Source organism: Apodemus sylvaticus, chromosome 5, assembly GCF_947179515.1.
Source record: "Apodemus sylvaticus chromosome 5, mApoSyl1.1, whole genome shotgun sequence".
Lineage (NCBI taxonomy): Eukaryota > Metazoa > Chordata > Mammalia > Rodentia > Muridae > Apodemus > Apodemus sylvaticus.
Genome location: NC_067476.1, coordinates 163,744,629 through 163,769,400, shown reverse-complemented (window position 1 = coordinate 163,769,400; position 24,772 = coordinate 163,744,629). Strand labels below are relative to the sequence as shown.

Below are 24,772 nucleotides of genomic sequence, written 5' to 3'. Positions count from 1 at the left end.
AGGACATCTGTGAGGAAGGCCATCTAGACCCACTCAGGTCTGGTGCCAGCCACTCTGGGCTCTGGGGGCAGGTGTGGGGGACTTCTGACTGTCACGTGGTTTGCCCTGAGATTGCATCTGAAGCTTCTGGGAAGCAAACCTGAAAGGGGGCAGGACCAGGAAGGAGCCATAGCCACAGAAAAAAAATGCAAGATATGGGTCTGGAGGATAAAAAGACTTCTGTCCTGAGTCTTTACCATCCACCACCCCTGATGAATGGTTCCCAAGGTTGCATCAGCTGCAGGATTCAAGCCTACTCCTTGACTCAGCATTGTGGCCGAGAACTGTCTAACCACCAGACATCTGCAGCATGCCTTCTGCCTGCCTGTCTGTTACCAGGACCTTCTAGTCCCAAATAGTTAGATGCTGCCTCTGCTCCAGGGAGGTCCCCAGCTGTCAGGATGAGTTGTGTGACTTTGTTTATGAGTGTGCCTGGGGTATACTTGTTTCCTTGACAGAGCCTTGATTGACAGCAAGAAAGTTTACCCATGTGTGTTAGTAAGGCTTGAGAGTTGGCACCTGGCCTCTGGTTGATTAAGTGAAGATGTGAAGCAGTAACCAAGAGGACAGGGCACTGATGCTGAGCTTGGACCCACATTCTATCCCATATCTTTACACTCGGCTCTGGGTTGAGCTCCCACAGCATTGTCTGCTCCCCCAGGTCTTCGGTTACGTACGTAAGACGAGGACTCCATGGCGCAGGGCCTGGACACGGCCGGGCTCGATGGACATGTTGAACGTGCTGTGCTCTAAACTGTTGTGGGTGCCCACGGTGCACACGCCACGGGCCTGCTCGGCAGCCTGGTGCACCATGACGGTCAGTTTGTTGGCAATCACAGTGTTTAGGATGGAGATGACCAGCATAGGAAACAGGAAGGACATGAAAGTGTTAACCTGCAGAGAGCAAGAGGCGGCTGTCAGGCACAGATGTTTAGCCACCAGACCCGGGGACTATCACCATATGTGCTCAGAGCTGGAGTTGGGGAGGTACTCCATCTGGTCCGCCCACCAGACCGGGCCCTCCCCTGGAACTCTTCCTCAAGTTCGGCTCTCCACCTGCACCACATTCCACTCCAACGTGCTTCGAAGAGATAAGCATAGCCTCTGCTACCTGGGTCTACTGGGAAAGACCTTAGGTATTCTGACAAAGGGCCAGGCTCTGAGTCCTGGGTCTGAGAATATCATGTCTAGGACTCTAGACCTCAGCATGGCCTGTCCAGTGAGACTGAACCCTGGCCCCCACTCTGCACACAAACAATTCACGGTGAAGCCTTCATACAATCTCCCACCCATGTGTGCCTTTCAGAGCTCTGGGTATGGCTAGCAAGCTCTGGGGACAGCTAGGCCTACACATTAGCCCAGACCTCCAGAAAGGGTCAGAATACATGGGGGATTGGTTGGGGTCTCAAGGTTGGGCTGTAGACTTGAACCTTATACACACTCTACATTTGGGAAAACTGAGGTTCTTGTGGCCAATAACTCAAATGGTAGGGCATGGATTTGTTTCCTGGTCTGTATGAGTTCAGCCCAGCCCTTTCAGCAATGTCCAGCTGACTCTTGCCTTCAGGAGGCTTCTTGGAGAAAAAAAATAACAGAAATGTACACAAATCCTAGTTGAAGCACATGGAGAACATGGCCAAAAAAAGCTCATGACTTGCAAAGCTCATGACTTGTGTGAGGACAACCATGACCAGATGCTGGGAATGAGGGGCGTGAGGATCCAGGGCACTGGAGTTGGCTTAGACTTCCCAAGCCTGTTTTGGACTTAGTTGAAGCACCTGCGAAGGCCTTTCCTCCACTCCCAGGTATCCCAGACCACCCCTGGGAGGTCCTGGGAAAGAGGCGGTTCAAGCTGCCATTTGCACAAATCTCTGCTCAACAGTCAAGGTACATACCACTCGGGAGAAAGTCAGCATCATCTCCCTCTTGGGGCTTTCATGCCCTCCCCAAGCTGCATCTCCTCTGACCTTGAGAATAGCGGTATTCCATCTCTTCCCAGGGGGTCAGGAGCCAGGAGCTGCTCCTGCATGCGCTTAGCTCACTCCATTGGAAGCCCACGGAGGGCAAGCAAGAAGTCCTCTGTCTGTCACGAGCCCAGCTGTGTCCCATCCCAGGAGATAAACTAATTTGATTTCCTGGTGAGTCACAGTGGAATTAAATGCACTGGATGTATCCAACACGGATTTAAAATGTCAAAACATTTAAAATACCACACCTCGATGAACACAGGCAGCAGACAGCTACCTCTAGGACTGACCAGAGCTGGAACAAAGCAGCAAGATGAAGGGGCTGGTCATCGCTCCTACACCCAAAGTTCCCAGGCTCACCTCTTTTCTGATCCTCACCAAGTGTGTGGCCCCAGCAATCGAGTTGTCTACTTCCAACTTGCACAGGCATAGCAGCCCTAGCCACACGGGATAGCCTGAGAAACATTTATCACCTCTGTCAGCTTGAGGATCATGCTGAGTTCACAGCAGGATGCGTCAGTGCTGGAAGCACCCACAGCATCCTTTAATACAAATGGACCCCGGCTGGGGGACATGCAGGCAGCTGACTCCAGATCACCCTGATCTGAGAGCCTGGGCAATGGGGAGGGAAGGACATGGCTGAGAACAGCAAAGCAAGAAGGGTACTGATACTTGCAGAGGGAAGACCTGTCTTGACATAGCTAGGATGCATACATACTGGGGAGAGAAGCCAGACTCAGTGTTGCTGGTCTTATGGAGGGACAGCACATACCACGCAGTGTCTCTACCTGTCTCCCCTTCTGTATGTCTGTCTCTTCTGGTATCTGTCTTTGTTTTATCTCCTTCTGTTTTAGATATATGCACCAACTCCCATGGGTGACAGGACCTAAGACCAGTTACGTGTCAGGGTACTCTGGGCCACCAGCCAGCTTATTGGTCACACTTACAAAGCTGGATCAGGGTGCTGGGAGGACTGTGGACCCCAAGAGCATGCCAACCTTTGGAGTTCTTGCCTTCTGTTCCACCCTGACAGCTACTGTTCCTCTCAGTGCTGGAAATTGCCGTGCACGAGGAAGGCTCTCTGGAATGCATGGGGGTTGATTGGGGGCTGGAGGTCGGGGTGTAGACTTGAACCTTAGACAGACAGGAGTCCTGTATCCTTGGGTAGGTGTGACCTCAACCAGGTCCCAGAGAGACTTCACACCTCAACAAGAAACCTTAGACTGGTCATAAGTGTCCCCACTATTGGGTGCCTTCAGTAGCACCCATGATCACCATCAGGATGGGCAAAAGAAGCGAGCTTAGATTTCTTGTCAGGAAGCTGGGATGGCACCTGTGAGGAACAGGGGTAGTTCAGTCGCTGCCCTCTGTAAGTGTACATTTTTGTGGAGAAGAAGGAAGGCAGAATGGAGGGTTTGTCTAGAAAAGATACAATGGTCAGGGATGGTGGGTTCAAGCTTGAACACGGATGGGGGAGATGTGTAGTATGTGTGTGTGTCAACAGATGGGTGTGCATGCGCCGGTGAAGTATACCTCCCCCACTCCAGGTCACCAGGAGGTGGCCTTGGCTGCAGATCCCTGAACTGCAGCTCTGACCCTCATCTGCATTTCCCCTGCAATACTGGGGTCTTTCCCTGCTCCTAGTTAAGCCCGTTGTGTTTAGATAAAAAACTGCACTCACTCACTTCAGCCAGCAGACCACAAAGAATGGGAAGGAGCGGAAGAGGCTGTGAAGCCTAAGAGCTGCAAAAAACAGCAGGGTGAAGAAGTCCCTCTGTGACCTTCTGGACCAGCCTGTGCTAGCCCTACAGGGGCTTGTTTCCTGTAAGGGTGGCTGATGAGCTCTGGCATAGAACAAGTACAGCAATGGGCTAGCCTTGGACAGAGTGCAGATAGAAGACCAGCAGGTTCCCATGTCCTCACATTTTCTGGCCCCCCTTTCCACTTCTGCTGAGACCAGGGATGATGGCATAAAGCACATCAAAATCACCCGATATCAAAGGTTTCCAGTGCAGCCTTCTTTGAAATAACAAAACCAAAACAAACCTAAATGCCTACCACTGAGGCAGCTGGCCAGTCCCCATGAATCTGCTCCAGGGGCACTGGTTGATACCGAGCACCCCAAGATAACAGCTTATGGAGAGTATCCAAGGAAATAAAGGGAAGTGGGGTGTGTGTGGCTCCCCAAGTTCCTCTAAGGCCCAGCTTGGCTCTGAAGAAAACCTGATCAACCTGTACAGGGGCTGGCAGGTGCCCCCTTCAAACTGAAACCACAGTCTCGCCACACCAACTCTACGTCTTGTGCCCTGCAGCAGATGCCCAGTTGTGAACAAGAGCCCCCATGTCAAGCAAAAGCCACCAGTTTTTTCCCAGATGTGGGAAATGTTAGGGACAAAAGAAGCCTGTGTCTTGTGGGCCTATTCTCATCTCACAGGTGGGCTGACAGAGCCCAGAACACAAAGGGGGGGGTCTCTTAAAGTGACACGGCCCAGAATTTCACAGGAGAGTAACTGCACTGCATTTGTCCTCAGGACAGGATTGTGGAAAAGACAAAGAGACATCTGATCCCACAGGATGCTTGAGACCAGGGTTCTGTTCAACAAGGAGGAGAGAGCTAAAGGTACGTTATTCCCATAGGAGGAACAACAATATGAACCAACTAGTACCCCCAGAGCTCCCAAGGATTAAACCACCAACCAAAGAGTACACATGGAGGAACCCATGACTCCAGCTGCATATGTAGTAGAGGATGGCCTTGTCAGACATCAAAGGGAGGAGAGGCCCTTGGTCCCGAGAAGGGGAATGCCAGGACAGGGAATCCGGAGTGGGCAGGTTGGTGAGCAGGGGGAGGGGATGGGATGGGGTACTTTTGGAAGGGAAACCAGGAAAGGGGATAACATTTGAAATGTAAATAAAGAAGATATCTAATAAAAAAATGTAGAGGAAAAAATTGTTGGAGCAACTTCTTCTGCAATGTCCCAAAGAGAGACAGGTCTAGGATGCCCTGCTTCCCCTCTCCACGTGGATCCGACTCTGGCCAGATGAAATACAGGCTCTTCACTTTCCTGAGTGAGCATAAGAACGCACCCTTCTACTTCCCTGGGCGGCACCTCTTGGGGCAGCTTCTGCTTCCTTCTTTACTTTGCCTCTCTCTACTCCACCGTAGGCCCCTGTCCTTCTTCTCTGGTTTGGGATTACTGGAAGAGGCTGGACCTCCTCAGACAGAGTCCAAACAGCAGATTTGCTGGGTGATTCTCAAGTCCCAGATAGAAAGACATGACCACAGACAGCTGTGAGGGCTGTGACCAAAGTACGCAGGGCCCACTTAGCCTTCCGCTCCCAGTAGCTGGCACATCTGACCCCCCACCTCTGTGTATTGGGCACCTTCAGTGTGAGAGCCAGACTCTTCCCTCCTGCTGTCCAGAGGTGCAGAGGCTGCCATCTGATTGAGAAATTGGCGACAGAAAGCCCTGAACATCCACATCCTGCCAGTGTCTGGCTGTGTAGCAGGCCTGGCACCAGTTTGGCTGTCAGGAGACCACAGACTCAGCCTGGAGGCCTCAATCGGATTACAGACATGGCCTTCTTGACAGCTCTGCACTTGTCCACCTGTGCCAGGCCCTAAATCCCTGGAGAAAGCTTAGCACAGCAGGGTGGGTGCAGGGCCTGGCCTTGGTCCAGAACCCTCAGCACAGCTGGTGGGGTAGGATTTTTTTTTTTTAACTGGGTGGAGGGCAGAAACAGGTAACAAGATGTTTCCATGTTTCTAGCCTCTCTCAAAATTGGCCCCAAACTATCTGGGTAAGGGAGTAAGTCTCTGGGGCAGGGAGGACTGAAGTCTGTCTGCCACGCCTTCAAATATATGTCAGCCAAAAAGCCTATTAGAATGCTCAAATCTGTGGGACATCTCCTGAGCAGCAGCAAGTGACTTCAAAATCCCCAGCAATTTCAGTGGCAGTACAGTGGAGAGTGGGTGGGTTATGTATTGCTGGGCCCACACCCCACCTCTGTACCCAACAGCCGTGGGAGCAGGAAGAAGCCCCAGCTTGTGCCTATGGCTCACTCTATACTGCAGTCAGAGAGGCAGTGCTTGGCTAAACAGATTCCATGGTTGTATCCACGTCAGACTAGGACAGTTGCCTTTACTCTCATGGGTAAGAGTGCCCTGAACAGCAGCTACTACTTGCTAAGATGCATCTGCTGTGTCTCTACTTCGAAAACCTAAGCCAATTCAATCAGGTTTGCCGGTACGCCTTTTGTTTGCATTTTCCTAAGATGCAGGGCGCTAATTTGACACTGAAGGATTAAACACTGGGCCAAATGCTCAGCACAGCGCATTTGGAGCCCTTGACAGAGGTTGTGCCATCCAAAAGAGCTCTCTGTTCCATGCCAAGGAAGCTTGGGACTGATAGACATTAGCTTCATAGTTCCAGTGACCATGTAAAGCCCTCAGCTGGGCTTCAGAGAAAGTCTTTGCAAGCCTGGGACAAGGTTGGCTGCTGGGGCTCAGTGGTTGTAAGCAGGACGCACATGCATCTCAGAGTGTACGTTGAGTGTGGGCTGTACAGGACACCCGTTGCAGCGGAATCTCCAGCCCTACAATTTGCTGTGTGGTTTCTCGCCATGTAATTGTGTGGGTAGTGCAGCGGATATCCTGCCTGTTTCTCCCAGTTTGTAATTACCACCCACTGCCAAAGCTGGCCACTGCGCTTCCCCGTGGACATCTGGCTCTTCAACATCGGAGTCTCAATGGGATTAGTGCTGTGTCCCTGCTCAACAAATCTGATTACAGTGAGCACAGAAGGGCGTGTCCTCACCCACAGGAAGAGGATTTAGAGACGGTCGGCCAGTGTGAGGGAAGACTCTTGTAGAAGTCTTCCATTCCCTACCACAGAGCCTCAGGCATGACTGAGGACTCCAGGCTCTGGGCCTCACCTCTGGCTAGGGGACACTGCCTTGAGACAGCTTCCTGCTGGGTAGGACTGTAGGACATCTGAGGGTGGCAGAAATAAATGCTCTGAAAGGGCAGCAGAGGGCCAGAGAGACAGATTCACCAGGAAAGCATTTGCTTTTTAAACACCCATTTAAAAATTCAGGCATAGAGATGTAAGCCTGTAATCCCAACACTGGGGAGACTTGCTGGCCGTCCGTCTGGCCAGTTGGTAAGCTATAGAGTCAGTGAGAGGCCACGTCAAAAAACAATGTGAACAGTGATAGAGGAAATCATCTGACATCAACCATTAACCTACACACACATACACACACACACACACATTATACACACACACCATACATACACTCACATACTGCACACATACCACATATACACACACACCACATGCACACACACACTACACACACATACCATGCACATACACACACATACTACACATACCACACAAATACACATATGTCACATACACACACATACTGCACACACATACCGCACACACATATATACCGCACACACATACCACACATACATACATACACACACACCACATGCACACATGCCACCCCCACACACCACACACATACACACCACATACCATACACACACCACACCACATACATATACACACACATCATGCACACAGGCACACACATGCACAGGTAGTGAACATTCACACATACACTAGCATGAGCACATGCACTCACACAAACACCATATATACATACACACCACAAATGCACATAAACACCAAACACACATACACACACACCAAACACATAGACACACAAATATCACACACATACAATACATACCAAACACATACACACATACACACATGCACATGTATGTGAATATTCACATATATACACTAGCATGAGTACACACACATACCACACATATACATATCCCACACACACATACATACACACATAAGTACACACACAAACACATACCATACACACACACATACTCACACATACACACAGGCACACACATGCTCATGTATGTGAACATTCACATACATACCCTAGTGTGTGCACATGCACACACACATACACTACACACACACACACACACACACACACACACACACACACACACACACCATTAAACTGTAACCTGTGGCCCAAATGCTACCTAGTGGGAAGGGGGCTTGAGGGGGAACAAAGCACTTCTCTGTTAGTTAGGTGGCTCTGCTACCCCTCAATCTGCAAGCCCTGCCCAGGTCCCATTACCTCATTAGTCCCACATCCATTTGTCCTTTACACCCACATGGAGCTTTTCTTTACAATAACAAAGAGGCTTTTTTTTGTTTTGTTTTATGAATGGCACAGCATGCAAATTCACACTCTCCAGAGTGGGAATCAGAGAGCCCTGGGTGTAAGCTCTTTGATTTTCTCTCTAGATGGGGGAGAAAGTGGGGTGGAGGGGAAGGAAAGCCAGAATTGATCTCATCAAGTGACCCTGAACTGGATCCTGTCTACTCTGGGGCTGCCATCCCCCAAACCCCCATGCAGGAGAGGGAGGCACAGATCACCCTACGCTGTCCTGTCCTGTCCTGACCATTCCCCTGGTGATCCCTCGTGAGCTTTGAAGTCACAGCCTAAGGGCTGGTCTACCCTCTGAGGACAGGGTGGGCCTGGCATGCTATCACTTCTTCTACCCTATCTGCTTCTAGGGCAGCTCGGGGTGGGGTGGGGACAGAGACCAGCCTATAGGGCTTATTCACCCACTGCCGGCAACAGTCAACATTCTGGGTCTTGAGAGCCAGGAGTTTGGGGATCCTCCCCTCCCCCAGGCTCGCAGCTCTCCCACAGTCTCAGATTAGCTTGCCAGCCTTGATCTTCTGCCACAGCCAGCAGAAGGAACCTTGGTCATTTTAACATTGGCTGACCCCAGCTGTCAGGCGATTTCTGGTTACTGTCCCCAGCTCAGTGGTAGGCTGTGTTGCAGGCTGCAGACCTGAGGTGGTACAACCTGGCTTTTTCTGGAACTTCCATGACTTATGTCTGTGCCTGTCCATCTCTCCTCCAGCCTATATCCTCTGGCACGGTGTAAGGCATTGCATATTCCAAGCTCCTTTATGCAAGGTCACTTATCAAACACCTCATGTTTACAAGGTGCACTATTTGTAGAAGTCGGAGGAGCCGGACAGTGAGAGGGAGGAGCCTTGGTAGGATGTGGGACCGGGAAAGGCCATCTGTGGCCTGGTTGTACAAGGCTTACTCCAGAGACCAAGTAGAATATTCTACAAGGGTAGGAACCAGTGAGCCACACTCCCAGATACTTAGGCTCCTGACACCAGCTCCGTACTCCTGACTCAACTCCATAATCCTGTGGCCATCAGTAGGGCCAGGCCCCTAGTGTTCTGGCTGGACGCCGCCCCCCACAGTCAGGTTTGCCCTGCCCCACAGTTACCTAGCAACAGCCAGATAGGGTCCATTATAAAAAGGACTGTGTGGCCCCTTCCTTGCTCTCTCTTGCCCTTCTCTCTTGTCCACACTCCCCTTCTCTCCCCATCTCTTTCCATGCGCCCATGGCTGGCTCTAACCTCTCTATCTCTTCTTTCTCTCTTTACTTTTCTATCTCTTTTCTTTCCCTCTGCTTTTCTATCATAAAACTTTAAAATCATGGGCTGTCTCTTCTTATCTAAATCCGACGTGTTGGAGCAATGGAACAGGCCTTTCAGCGTCTCCATCCTCCAGAACAGACCGAGGACTCCCCCGCCCGCCCTGCTGGGCTTCCTCCACAGGTACCTGGGCCTGCATCAGAATAGGCTTACATCTGGCGCCCACAACTTGGGACATACTCGCCCATGCGCACAAACCCTGCCCACTACGCCTTCCCTTGCTGCCCCTTCCCCTTCGACCCCAGGGTGGACAGCGCTCCCCCTGCTGGCAGCCCCACCCCCATCCCAGGTGGCGTGGGGAGCACACACAGTCCAACTATCCCGTGCCCAGCACGCCTTCCTCCCCTCCCCCTCCCTCTTCGGCCGGGGGGGGGGGCGGACCGAGCTCCCCACACCGGTTGCAGCACAAGCTCCCCGAGCTCCCCGACTTTTCACTTGCTCTGCCATGGGCCAGGGGTTGTGGAGTCCTGGCTTTGCAACCGCACAGTATGGCTCCTGTGCTGTGTCCAGCACTGGGTCCTGTCTTGCAGCGAAAAGCCCCCACAGTGACCATTGTGGGCCCTGCCATTGTGCTCACAAAGCAAAGAAGCCTGCGTTAAAAAGGAGGTGGGTGATCACTAGCTCTAACCTGACAGTGGGGACCATTTGAATCCTGCCATGAGGTCCATCCTCTCCATCCTCAGATGTCCTGGAGCAAAAGTCCACAGATGTCTTCAGTAAGGGGTCAGAGAGTGAGTGGCTGCTTTGTGGGCCAGATGGTCTCTGTCAAAACTGTTCAGCTTGGCCAACACAGCCCAAACTAGCCATAAACAACATGTTAATAAACAGTAGGCCCATGTCTACGCTGCCGATGATAGATCCGATAGATCATTGTCCCAGCCTGCTGACTCCTGCCTGAAAGACGCAAGCTTACGGCCATGGAACACACACTGAGTGCCGGTCATGTCACAGTCGATTTTAGATAAGTGGGGAGCAATATAACCATTGGGACTGTGTTCGCACACCAGTGCTCAGTGTGTAGGAAGAGCTTGAAGGAGCAAGAGGAGATATCAAGACATATGTTTGCCTGTGATAAGCAAGATCCCATCTACAGGGAGCAGAATGCCATCTGTCCGTGTCTTCTGTCCTCCCCACCATAAGCCTTTGTTCATGGCTTCCGGTTCCAGGGTGGCCAATGGGCTGGTGGCATGCTTAGCTGAGGACCTGCTCTATTCCTAGGGAATCTGAAGAGAAACCATCTCCTAGACTCTTTTATTTCACATCCAAAGTAGCTTAAAACAGCCCCAAGGAGGGCTTATGCTTTGGCAGAGGCAAGAACCCTCTCATGGTTTAATCCAGCCTTCTGCCAAGGTGGCCATTGCCTGGTTCCGTAGGCTCTGAAGGCAACACCCCTATAGTTGTGCACAGAGTGTGAAGAGGGGTGAGTTTACTGCATTTACACTAATCTCCCCAAACATGTCTCCATTGACACCCATGTCCCAAGCCAGTGGCTCCTCTGGACACCTTCCACCTGACAGCCGGAGCTTTCTCCCCTCAGAAATGTCCCTGCAGCACCTATTCCCGGGACAAGTCCCTCCTTCTACAGGTACTTGGCATCCTGATTCACATTCTGTTGAATGCAATGATCTGTCAGTCACCCACACTAGGATGCCTTGTCAGGCACGTTCAAGGTGTACGTGGAATGAGATTTGTTTCATTCCAGTCCTATTCAGAGTAAACCTTCTCCTCGCCTTCCTCCTGCCTGTCTCAGACAAGCACGTAAGAGATACTGGAGGGAAAGGGGAGGGGGAGGAGAGGAAGAGAAGGGAGAAGGGAAGGAGGAGGGGGAAGGAGGAGGGGGAAGGAGGAGGGGGAAGGGAAAGAGGAGGGGGAAGGAGGAGGGGAAAGGGAAAGAGAAGGGGAAGAAGGGAAAGGAGAGGAGAGGGGGAGAATGGGGAGAGAAGGAAGGGTGGTTCCTTGCCTCTATTCTGTTGGAAGGTGAATGCACCCACTGGGCAGGCTGAGTTGCACCCACTGGGCAGGCTGAGCTGAGTCCTCATCAGAGTCAGAGGTCTATTCTCAATGCTGCTGCTGCTGCTGCTGCTGCTGGGCTCTGTCATTGACCTGGATGCTAACTGCACCAGTAGGAAGCCTTGTTCCAGGTATTGGAATTCACCAGCTGCATCTAGCCATCCAGCCGGGCTCCTGCAGGACAGCATTGCCTGCCCTACCAATCTCATTCCTGAAGGCTAGATGAGTCTCCTTTGATGGCTTTGAAATGGCCACTTGAAGGCACTCAGGCCTTGGTCTATAAAATCTCCCGACCATAACAGCCGCAGGAGAAAATCCACCTCAGGGCTAGGCTTAGTGTTGAGGCAAATTCTCATGATTGAAATGGAGTCAAGGTCAGCTGCAGGTGGGAGAGAGAACATCCTTACGGCCATTTCTCTGAGACCTTAGAGAGTCAGGTCTGTCCCCAGTCGGTGTTCTATACACTGGGGGATCTGGCTCGCTCAGTCATATCTGCACAATGATTCTGTGTCCTGGAGGCTGCACACATGCAGAGGCTCTCAAGCACACATGGAAAGACTGTGGACAGAGACGCAGATGCACATAGGTACACAGACACAGACATGCTGCAGACACCAGGGCCTCCTGGGCCCTGAGAGTCTCAGCCCTCAAGGAGATGACTAAACTGATCTTGGAGACAAGCACATGAGAAAATGGTCCTGGCTTCTCATTCATGCTCGACACGAACAAGCACACATGATCCTTAGCTGTATGGACTGAAAGAAACATTACAGTAGCGCCGAAAGTTCATTAAGGGAAAGCCGGTGTCTCCTAGACTAAAAGATCACATCTTCCTCTCGGGTAGACATGCCATGTCTCTTCTAATAGTCATTCCAGTGGGGCAGGTGAGTTGCCTGGCTAAGGGAACACCCCTCTGGAAGGCAGATTCACTTGAGGATGTGCTAAAGAGATGGGAAGACTATCTATCCCTTTAATGATATAATGTACTTTTCCTTCCCAGAATTCCTGCTATTAACGTAATGGCTGCATAACCGTCATTAGGGTCTGTTAGATCGGCCAGCTTGAGTCCCAAGACAGAAAGGTTTAACTTCCCCTTCTTCTGCCTCTCCTTCGAATGCTGGCCGGAACCTCCCTCCCTACACTTCCTTTGTCACACAGGCTTCCTCATCCTTTCTCTGAAGACATACATCCTTTGGCCATTCAGTCACCACGTGGCAGCCTGCTTGCCAAACCTCCATGCCTAAGTTAAAAAAACAAAAAACAAACAAACAAACAAACAAAAAACCTCCTCTCCTTTGGGAAGTTGCCAAGTATTATACCTTGCCCGTCCTGGAGTTTTTCTTTTAAAAGATCATAAAAATTATTCTTAAGCTTTTGAATCCATTCTTAAATTCTTACTGTTGAGACTAATAACGCCAAGATAGGACTCTCTCTCCCTTCCCCAGTAACATGACAACTCTAGCAGGACTTTCTAATGCTTCCAGTAATAAGAAGGAAAAGGGGTATGGGGGATGGGAGGGTCCCAATCATCAGCCTGAGGTTTAGGGCTGGGTTTGGATAAGTCAGTGCACTGTGTAGGTCACACTGGGGCTTCTACAGAGCTCGGAGAACAGAACTTTCACACACATTTCTTGAGAAAGGACTTCATCACTGGACCCAACCCTCAGGTTCCCCCAAAGACTTGGCAGCTTCTCTGTAAGCCCTGGTAGAGAAGAGCTTGGCTTTTGCTGCTGTTTGTACTTGGGTGGAATCAGGCAAAGTGATTCTGTGGTACTGGGCCAAGGTAAGACTGTGTCCCCTGCTCCCTAGAGGTCTAAGGGATGACTGTATTCATTAGGCTTTCCCAGAGGCACCAGCAATTCACAAGTTCTGGCTCAGCTACATTGGCATGAGCATGTATCTGGGTATACATCTGTGTGTCTGTGTCTGCAGGTGTGAACGTGTATGCGGCTGTGTTTAAGATGTGCCCATTTTGTATCACATATGCTTATACACATGTGTCTCTGTGCATGAATGTGTGTGTGTGTGTGTGTGTGTGGTGTATGCACGTGTGACTGAATGGTTTCTGCTTCTGCTCCTGTTTTGCTGCTGGCCCATCTAGCACTTAAAGCACTTGAAGACATGAAAGGGATGCCAGGTGTTGTACGGTCCTGGGACCTGGACCCCCACCATGACCCTGGGGAAGATGTGTGGTCCATGCCCTTTTGGTAAAGGTTTTAGATTGTTCCCTGGGAGTTGTGTGGCATTGCCCTATAACTGTACTCTTCCCCCGGTCTTGAGCAGGCTAATCAGACCTGTTTGCCGCAGTTGCCTAGCCCACCTGGAATGGAGCCTTCCAACCAGGTGGAAGTCTCCTGTTTACCACATCCACAGTATTCCTGCAAAAACAAGACAGCCTGCTGAAGCTTGTTTTGAAACAAGAATCCAGCTGAAATGCAGGATGGATCCTTACCTATATAAACACAGAACTGGAGATTAAACTTTGAGCCTTGATCAGAACTTTTGTCTTGGCTCCATTCTTCTCTTGTCCTGCCCCCCCCCCTTGATTTCAGCCTCCCTTTCAGGTAAACCCAGTTTGCCCATGACTGCTGGATAGTTACATACAAACAGAAGCAGGGATTTTCAGGGTGAGTGTGAGTCTCCAGTGCCTGGGCCTGACCTCTTTTCTACCGTTCTCCCAGCTCCTACAATGTAGGCTTCCTGTTGAGGCAGGAGAGGCAGTTTGCCTTACACCTTTCCATAGTGCTCAAGAATTAAGGGAGAGCTCTGAAGCTCTCAGCTCTGAAGGCCTCCCTCATGCCAACTATAGTCACCCAGCCCAGGGCCAGGAACCGCCATACCTGTCTGGCTCCACTGAAACTGGGTACCTAAGGGCAGCCCCCAGAGCCCTGTGCCTCAGTTGCCTCCTCAGGCCCCAACACCTATCCCTGACCAGTTACGCAGGGATGAGATATAGAGCAAACTTTCCACGGAAGCAACGGCAGTTTCCGGTCACCACGCAGTGGTTCCCGTGGATGGACGAAGATCAGGAGATTAATTTGGGAGTCACCTGCCTGTAACTGGGGACTTGGTAAAGGGGTGGATGGTCGGATACAGAATCCAGACCAAACCCCGTGGGAGAAAACCTCAGCTAGTGATGATCTTACATCCTTCGCCATGGGGCTTTGGGTGAAGGTGTGAGGGCTGCTCTCCAGCCCGGAGCCAACATCCCTTCTGATAAAGGATACCTCTATCACTGCTAATTACAAGTACCATAACCCTCCATTATCTATCGGAAGCAGGGAACCGGCAGGGTGGAGCCTGTACTCCGTTGTCCCTCAGGATGGGCATAGGGGAGGGACCCTGAAAGGAGGGGTTAAGGAAGATGTGTTCCCTGGGTTTAGATTGTTCCACTCTGAATCCTCCATCATATTTCAAAAGAAATCTCATCTTCCTTCCAATAACGACTTTGTCACAATGACATAATTGGTTCATTTGTTAGACTGAGTGTTTCCAGGGTAAACATGGAGGATTTGTTGTTGTTGTTGTACAGAAATAGTCCCACTCAAATGCCACTGGGCTTTGAGGTGAATAAGGCACTCATCCTTCCCTGCTGGGAGTTCCTCCTGATTCCTCCTCTGCAATCACTGGAGTCTGGGGATTTGTGTAGTTGTGAATTGGGCTGTCCAGGGTGCTGGGTCTGTTTGGCAGTTCCCGTGGGGACAGGCTGACCTTCCCGTGCAACTTCCTCTGAGCATCTGATGCTCCTAGATCTCTAAGACTTGAGTAGGAATGGAGCCCCTGGTAACCTGTCAGGACTGGCACTGAGCAGCAGGGATTGGAGCTGGTCTTGGTCTTCTGGCTTCTCTACTACACTGTTCATGAGAGCAGGCTGGTTGTTCTGAGTTAATACCCTTCCCCAGGACTGACAGTCAGTTTTAGTCAATGCTGGATTCCCCAGAGCTGATAAGGAGTCCTCAAAAGAGGACATCCTGCCCTGAATGAGTGGAACAGGCCCTGGACCTCCCCAGGTATGCAGGAGAGTATCTACAAAGTGCCCTTTCCGGGGCTGGGAGAAACAGGAAGCAGGTGGTAAGGAATGAACAGCAATTTTAAAGGTAGTGACCGTAGAGAGGAGGCTCAGTTGGTACAATGCTTTACTTGCAAGTATGAGGATTTGAGTTTGATGCTGAAAACCCTATTTAAACAAACAAACAAAAATTCTGGTGTGAAGCATGCAAGCAATTCCATCACTGGGGAGATGGAGGCAGGAAGATTTCCAAGACTCACTGGCCAGCCACCTTGCCAACTGGTGAGTTTTTGACCAGCAAGAGACCATGAAACAGAACAATGTGGATGGTCCCTGAGGAATGACACCAGAGGCTGTATATACGCACATACACACACATACAGAGACATCTACACATGGGCACACACACACAGATAGACACACACATACAGGTGCACACACACACACACACACACACACACGCACATGGGGTGTGTATCTAGAAACAGGTGAAAATATTTTGTTGTTTTGTTGAAATAGACTGTTACTGTGCACCCCAGGATGGCCTTAACTGTTGATCTTCCTGCCTCTGTCTCTGAAGCATTGGAATTGTAAATGTGTGTCTCCATGACTGGCTTTAAATAATTTTAATAACATTTAATTTAATTAAATATACCCAAAATATTATTTCAAAATGTGAGAGTATTAGTAACATACACTCAATGCTCACCCTTCTTAGGCGGGCATCTGGATGAAGCCACGGACAGACAGCTATCTGCTCTTCTGCAAGGACTTGCAGGGAAACTTTTAAGGTATCCATCCTATGGGACCACAGGTCAGCATATCATCTTCCTGCAATTCCTACAGAGTTTCCTTGACCCATGTCTGGTCATTTGAGACCCTGGGCTCCCAGGTTTCTCCTGTCAGGATATATGACTCTGAACAAGACCAAGGATGGGACATCCATCTTAAAGCCACTTATAAAACATATGTACTGGGTAAGGAGCAGGTGCTACATCTTCCAGAAATGGGCTCTACCTCCCTTTTTGTCTCTGCAAGTCCCCATCATCAGAGCTTGTGCAAACCTAGCCAGCTGCACCAAGATTTCACTGGGTACGAATAGGGCTCACCCTCCAGAGGGATGCTTCAAAGTCTTAGTGGAGGTTCTCTCCCTACCTCTTGAGGTCTTCCTTGTCAAACCTTAAAAATGGCATGTACTAAGGCAAGGCCAAGCCTTAGGGCTGGATGGGAGAGGAGCACAGGGATGGGAGAGGAGCATGGGGATGGGAGAGGAGCATGGGGATGGGTGAGTAGCATGGGGATGAGAGAGGAGCACAGGGATGGGTGAGTAGCATGGGGATGGGAGAGGAGCACGGGAATGGGAGAGGAACATGGGAATGGGAAAGGAGCCCAGCGATGGAAGAGGAGCACGGGATGAGAGAGGAGCCAGGGATAGGGGAGGAGCATGGGGATAGGAGAGGAGATGGGGTAGGAACATGGGGATGAGAGAGGAGCATGAGGATGGGAGAAGAGCACGGTATAGGAGGGGAGCCAGGAATAGGAGAGGAGTATAGGGATGGGAGAGGAGCACAGGGATGGAAGAGTGACTTGGAGATGGGAGAGGAGCATGGGGATGGGAGAGGAGCACGGGATGGGAGGAGAGCATGGGGTTTACCCTCACAGGCTGGTCAGGGAACAGGTCCCAGTACACATAGTTGTGTTCATCTTCCCTACTTAGCTCTACTCTTCCTCATCTGAAAAATGAAGAAGGTCAATGGAGCCTCTGGGTTGGGACTGAGCTCAGGACTCTTTCCCAAGTGAGCCATTAGTTGACATGCAGTAATTAGGCTAACAGCACAGCTATTAATCCTTACAGTAACTGCTTGTCATGGGAGCTTTGCTTACTCAGCTCAGAACTTTCAGTCTGACATAGTTGAGACCCCAGTCAACTGTGGGAACTGAAGCTAGATGTGATGGTATATACTTGTAATTCTAATGCTAGAGAAGCAGAGGCAGGAAAATCAAGAGTTCAAGGCCTGCCTTGTGTATAGAGCAATTTGAAGCCAGTCTGAGTTCTGTGAGAAACTATTAAAAACCAAAAACAAACGAGCAACCTGAGAAAAACAACCCTCCTCACCTTGTTTTGTTTGTTTGCTTTGTGTAAGATTTATTTATTTTATGTATGTGAGTTCACTGTAGCTGTCTTCAGACACACCAGAAGAGGGTGTCAGATCCCATTACAGATGGTTGTGAGCTAACATGTGGTTGCTGGAAATTGAACTCAGGACCTCTGGAAGAGCAAACAGTCAGTGCTCTTAACCACTGAGCCATCTTTTCAGCACCCATGCCTTGTCTTTTGTTTTTTGTTTGTTTGTTTGTTTGTTTCTTTGTTTGTTTTAACCAAAATGAACAGTATTAAGGGAGACCCACCCTATCTTATATCCCCTTTTATTTCCCACTGGGACTCCCCCAGAGCTGCAGGTGAACGGGAGAACATGAGCTTTCTAGAATTTTTTGTGAACCAAGTAAGAGAAGACTGGGCTAGAATCCATCTGAAGGAGCCGCCTGCCCATGAAAAACACAGCTGTCCCCAAGATTCTTGTGGCCTTTGGAGGAAACCATAGCATCACAACTGCAGTTTCACCGAGTTAGCGCTAATTCTCACCCTCCTGGGGCTGTGAAGGCATGGAGGGATGACTGAAGGCTGTGCAGAGGGCTGGAGGCTCCTCCTGCTGTGGTTATAGTCAAGACACATTTTTTCTGACAGATCTTCTTCACAAGGCAGCCACAGGTGCTCATGACATTTAAATCGCTTGAATTTGCAAGTCAGACGTTTACATGAATATTCACACACACACACACACACACACACACACTCTGTTCATGGCATTCAGAACACAGTCTGCTTGGGGTGCCTTGTCTGTGTGGTGAGGTGACAAGTCCCATTTTTTCCATGGTGGCTTCCCATAAAAGAACATTCCAGAACCTGAAGTCTGCCAACTGCCCCAGACACTCAGGGCTGGGCTATCCTGAAAGGCATATGGCCCACAGACCACAGATTGAAGATCCCTGGCGTAGATGAAATGGGCAAATGCTGAATCCACCAGAACTCCCAAAGAAGAAACAATTAGAAGTCTTTATTAAAGAAATCTAATCAATATTCAATAGCCTTCTAAAACAGGAAGCATCAGGCCCAGATAGCTCATTGGTGAATCCTGCCAAACACATGAAAGTGACAGAGCTCTCTGTAGTCTCTCTGAGAAGACAGAAGCTCAGGGCAGACCTCAAGTCCACTCAGTGAGGCCAGTGTTACCCTAGAACCAGACATGCGCGCGCACACGTGCACACACACACACACACAAAATGTAGATGGGACACAGATGCAAAAACCCTTAAGAAAATATTAGTGATTCAAATACACTAACACATGCATGATAGTGTTCCCCAAAGTCCATGGGTTGGAAATTTAATAGTCAACAGGGTTGAGAGGTAGGACCCAGTAAGAGGGTTTAAGTCCTGAGAAAGAGATAGATTAATTATCTATGGAGTGACTTTGCTATAAAAGCAAGTCTGGTCCCCTTTCCCTCTCTCTTACCCTGTGATGCCTTCTGCCCCATTACAAGCACAAGAAGGTCGTCACCAAGCCAGACACCTGGTGGCACATGCCTTCAATCCCAACACTGGGAAAGCAGAAGCAGGTGGATCTCTGTGAGTTTGAGGCCAGCCTGTTCTACATATCGAGGTCTGGGACAACTAGGGCTACACAGAGACACCCTGTCTCAAAACAAAAGCAAACAAAAGAAGCTAGCAGGAAATGTAGTCCCTGGATCTTGATCTCTCATTTTCAGGGCCATGAAGCCGACAAAGTCCCTGTTCATTGTAAAGCACCTAGTCTGCGGCAGTTGTCGTAACAGCTCTGTCCTGACTACTTTACGTCACTGTGACACAGGCTAAACTCATCAGAGAGGAGGAAGCCTCAACTGAGAAAATGCTTTATCTATCTATCTATCTATCTATCTATCTATCTATCTATCTATCATCTATATCTATCATCTATCTTTTGTTTTTTTCTAGACAGGGTTTCTCTGTGTAACAGCTCTGGATGTCCTGAAACTCATTTTGTAGACATGGCTATCCTTAAACTCAGAGATCTACCTGCATCTGCCTCTCAAGTGCTGGGATTAAAGACATGTGCCACCACGCCTAGTTCTTAAGGACATTTTTTTTTAAATTAATGATTGATGGGGAAAGGTCCAGCCCATTGTGTGTGTGTGTGGGGGGGTGTCCCCAGGCAAATGGTTCTGAGAGCTGAGGAAGCCTTGGGAAGCAAGCTACTAAGCAGCACCCCTTCATCAGCCTCTGCATCAGTTCCTGACTCCAGGTTCCTGCCATGCTTGAGTCCCTGTCCTGACTTCCTTTGATGATGTGCTATGATGTGGAAGTGTAAGCCAAACAAACTTTTCCGTTCCAGAGCTTTGGCCATGGTGTTTCCTCACAGCAATAGTAAACCTGACTAAGATAAGCACAAAAGAGACCCAAACAACATAGCGAGAATTATACATTATGATTAAATGGGATCCTCCCACCCCCAGGCATGCAAGGATGGTTCCTCTGATTACCATTCACACAACCACTTTAGTAATTGCAAGAGAGGCTTTTGACAAAATCCAAAGCCTATTCATGACTCAACTCTTACCAAGCTAGAAATATTGCTAGTAAGATTATAACTCCACTAAGATAAGGAGCAACATATGCCCAGAACCGTGCCAACTTAACCTTGTATAAGAAACCCTAGCCAATAAGTTAAGACAGGAAAAGGGGGGGGGTATGTGCATTGGGAAAAAAGAGAGAGCTTTGTGTGTAGATAGCCATATATGTAGAAAATACCAAAGAACTGACAGTCTTGAAACTAGTGTGATTATGGGAAAGTAAGATAAAAGGTTAATAAACAAAATCCAATTGCTTTTCTGTATGCCAACAATGAATAATTGAAGTTTAAAAAATGCAATACTGTGTTTGTTTTTAAATATTTTAGTGTTTGTGTGCATGTGTGCACGTGAGAACTTGTTCATACATACATGTGCATGTGCGGAAGCCAGAAGAGGTGTTGGATCATATGGACCTGGAACTACAGAGAGGTGTGAGCTACTCAATGAGAATTCTGGGAACTGAACTTGGGTCCCTTCTGCCAGAGAAGTGTAAGTTCTTAACTGAGCCATCTGTCCATCCCCACAATACAGTATTTGTACACTAAGTAATTAATGTAAAAATTTTAAAAATAAAATACTATTTATATCATAGAAAATGAAATATGGACTGGGTGTGGCTCAGTGGCAAAACACTTGCCTAACTATCCCTAGTATCACCCCCCTCCAAAAAACCCCTTGATTTTGTTTTTAAAAGCCCAGGACAGCCAGGGCTACACAGAGAAACCCTATCTCAAACAACAACAACAACAACAAAAATAACAAAAACAAAAAACAAAAAAAGGATAAAGGAATCCTGTTGGGTGGTGGTGATGCATGCCTTTAATCTCAGCAGAGGCAGATGGATCTTGAGGCCAGTGTGGTCTATAGAGTGAGTTCCAAAACAGCCAGGCTACACAGAGAAACAGATGAGGGGATTGGAGGGATGGGTTGGTGGTTAAGGGTCCTCTATGCTCTTGAAGAGGACATAAGTTCAGTTCCCATCACCCATGTTGGGCAGCTCACAACATGGTAACATCAGCTTCAGGGAATTTTATGTCCTCCTCTGACCTCCAAAGATGTGTGCACACTTGGTATATGCTCACATTAACACCACTAAGTCCAAAACTTTCAACAAAGCTACACAGTCAAGATGGTGTGGTCAGTGAAGCCAAGAGAAAGCCCAGAAATGGACCCACACAGGACTCTGTGACCAAGGTAAACTGTGGAGGAAGGGTCACCCTTGACAACCATATGTGAAAGGATGGGCCCTACACCTTCCAAAAACTAATCAGAACTGATCACAAACCTATGTATAAAGCTCAGGACAATAATTAAGACAAGTTGACTAGCCCCACATTTAATGATGAATATTTAATTATTTGTTTAGTTTTCTTGAGACAGGGTCTCTCGTGGCCTCATACTACTTGAATTCTAGATCCTTCTGCCCCTTCATCCCAAATGCTGAGATTACAAATGTAAGCCACCACAACCAGCTGAATTTTGAAACAGAAGAATGTTCCATGAAAGAAAAAACCAATAAACTGGATCTTATTAAAATTAATAATATTGTTAAAAGAATAAGACAAAACTGAGCATGATATTGTAACATCTATATTAGCATTAGAAGCCTGAGGCAGGAGGATGGGAAGTTAGAGGCCAACCCTGGCTATATTGTAAATTCCTCTCATAAAACCGTAACAAAGATTAAGTAAGAAGCCACAGCCCGGGAGGCATTACTTGCAAACGACACATCAGATAGGCTGATCCAAAATATACAGAACTCTTAAAAATAAATAAGAAAACAAAGAAAAAATGGACAAAAGTCTAAACAGGAACCGCTTGTAAGAATGTCCACTAATGAAAAACTATGCATCTGATGTGGTGCTGTGTGTTACACTTCAGGATGGAAAACCTTGATTACCACCTCAACTCCACTGGGTTTAGACTCACAGGAGAGACACATCTGTGGGGATGCCTGTGAGGGTGTTTCTAGAGAGATTTAATGGAGGAAAGAGATGTGGAGGGCGCATCTCAGTATCTAGAATGCTGAACTGAGTAACATGGAGGCAAAAAGCAGCAATCAGAGCCGCAGCAGACAAACTTTCCCCTTCTTGACTCTGGATACAATGTAACCAGCTGCCTTACATTCCTAGGGCTGAATGCACAGCCACTCTCAGAGCCATTCTTCCACTTTGCGATGGGGTCTACCCTCAAACGGTGAACTGAATAAGCCCTTCCTCCATTACATTGCTTCCTGTCAAGTATTTGGTCATAGCACTGAGAAAAAAATAACCAATACAGCAATGGAATAAAACAGGAATGTTCTAAAACAACTCCCCCACCCCCAAATCCCATAGAAGGGCACCTGGAATGCTCATCATGGCTGGCAGAACACAAAAGAGCACAGCTGTTGTGGGAAACAGGTGCCTGTCTTACACCACTAACCTATTCATAACCTAAGGTTCCACGATTGCTGTCTTTGTTTTTTTTAACCTACGGGATCTGAAAGCTTATGTTCACACAAAAACCTGCACGGATACATTTATAAAAGCTTTAGTCATAATCGCAAATGAGATGTTCTTCATTAACTAAACAGTAATGGCATCTAATTCAGCGATACAAAGAAATGAGCTTCCAAGCCAGGAAAAGATATGAAGGACTTTGAATGAGCGTCAGCAAAGGAAAGAGGCTTACCTGAAAGAATGCCTTGACTCTAGCTGTATGATCTTCCGGAAAACAAACCATGGAGTTGGCTTTTTAAAAAAAAAAGGTTGCCCAGGGCTGGGGTAGAGCTCAGAGCATTGGATGGGCTCTATTGTCTGTGTACAGCTATTGTCTGGGTACCATGCATCTATCCAAAGCCACAGAATGTGAAACTCCAATGAGAACCTGGCATGAGCTGTCAATTTTGACTAATTTGTCAACACTTGTTAATTGTGACAATAAACCTCACAATACAAGATTTCTCCAGCAGAGGAAATTAACAAGTGGGGGTGTCTCCTGAGACATTGTCTCAAACAAATTACAAAAATCTGCTCTAAATTTTTTTCTTTAAGAGTCGTAACTCCTGAGGCTGGTTCCTTGGTTAAGAGCACTGGCTGCTTTTCCAGAGGATCCAGACTCTGCTCCCAGCATCCACATGGTGGCTTACAACCATCTGTAACTATAGTGCCAAGGGCTCTAACACCCTCTTCTGACTTCCTCAGGCACTGCGTGCATGTGGTGCACTGACATAAATGCACACAAAGGCATATTGTGTTGCACATATTTATTATTATTATTATTATTATTATCATTATTATTAATGTTGTAATTCTCAACCCCTTAGCTTCCCAGCTGTACTCTTGCATCCCACTAGCAGTGATAGCTATCCCAATTGTTCTTTGGCCTTGTGAGTAGCATGTGTGTCAGGATTTTGGCTTGTTGGGTTGTTTGGTTGCTGCTTTACAGAAGTCTTAGGGCCTGCCTGCATTTTGCACAAGCCCTGTTTTGAGCTCAACTGGAGGTCCTTCTAATCAGAGGCTACCCTCAGTACTGTGTGCTTCTGATATACCTCCCCTCAAGCAAAAGGAGTGCCTGGCTTCCTGTACTTCCTGTGTTTCATCTTTCCTCAAGGACTGAGAAACACCTCAGTTCCTGCGTCTCTGTTTTAGCCTCTTTCCCAGCCTCCCTCATTGGAACCAGCTGCTTCAGAAATGCATACAGTCCTTTCAGGGCCACAGCAGAGAGGCTGGTCAGGGTGACTCTATAGATGACAGGCCAGGGAAGGAACATTTAAACTGTGTATGGATTGGGGACCAACAGGCACCTCCGATTCTCTGTTACCCACAGGCCTGCAGCTGGGTCTCGACAGGTCCTGACATTTGTCTTTCACTTTTGTATATGGCTTTCTCTGGATCTAGTTTGGAAAACTGAGGTGAGCCAAGGAGATCTTGGGGGGTTCATCTCCTGCTAAGTGGACAGGTACAGTTATTTCAAAATAAACCTGACAATTCAGTATCCCCCAAAGTCCCACTGTCCTGAGTAAGGATCCAGTGAAGGCTGGTTTTGGGTGCAGGTGCTACATGACAGGGGTCTTCACCAGACTGACCAGGTGACAGGGTGGATTCAATTCCACTTATAACTCTGCTTGGTGGAAACTCTCTGGGAGCTGCTCCCTCCGCAGCACAGTGTTTCGTTTTCCTTTTCTGTTTTTGAGCAAGCCACAGGGGCATGATCCAGTTGAGAATGTGCTGTCTTCCACAGAGGACTTGAGCAGGGCTGGTGGCAGCAGCTCAACGAGAGCACAACAGCTTAGTTGTACCACATCTACACAGCTCTGGTTAAGGGACATCAAGGATGAGCTCTCTCCCTCGTTAGAAACAGAACCATGAGAATTCTCAGGACCAAGGCTGCTAAATGTTGGAGAGGAGGCTTTCTTGCTCACAGAGTGCTTTCTGTTTGTACATACAATGGATTCAAGCTCACGAGTGCACTAAACACATGGCAGAGGAGGAG

General features: G+C 48.6%; 1 protein-coding gene across 1 annotated transcript in view; it reads right to left on the bottom strand.

The window, feature by feature from the left end:
• The window catches only part of Ntsr1 (neurotensin receptor 1), a 44,746-nt gene that overhangs the window by 4,992 nt on the left and 14,982 nt on the right, over positions 1–24,772 (bottom strand). The window contains exon 2 of the mRNA XM_052181601.1: positions 717–933. Within this exon, the coding sequence (XP_052037561.1) occupies positions 717–933 (217 nt within the window). The remainder of the gene's footprint in view (positions 1–716; positions 934–24,772) is intronic.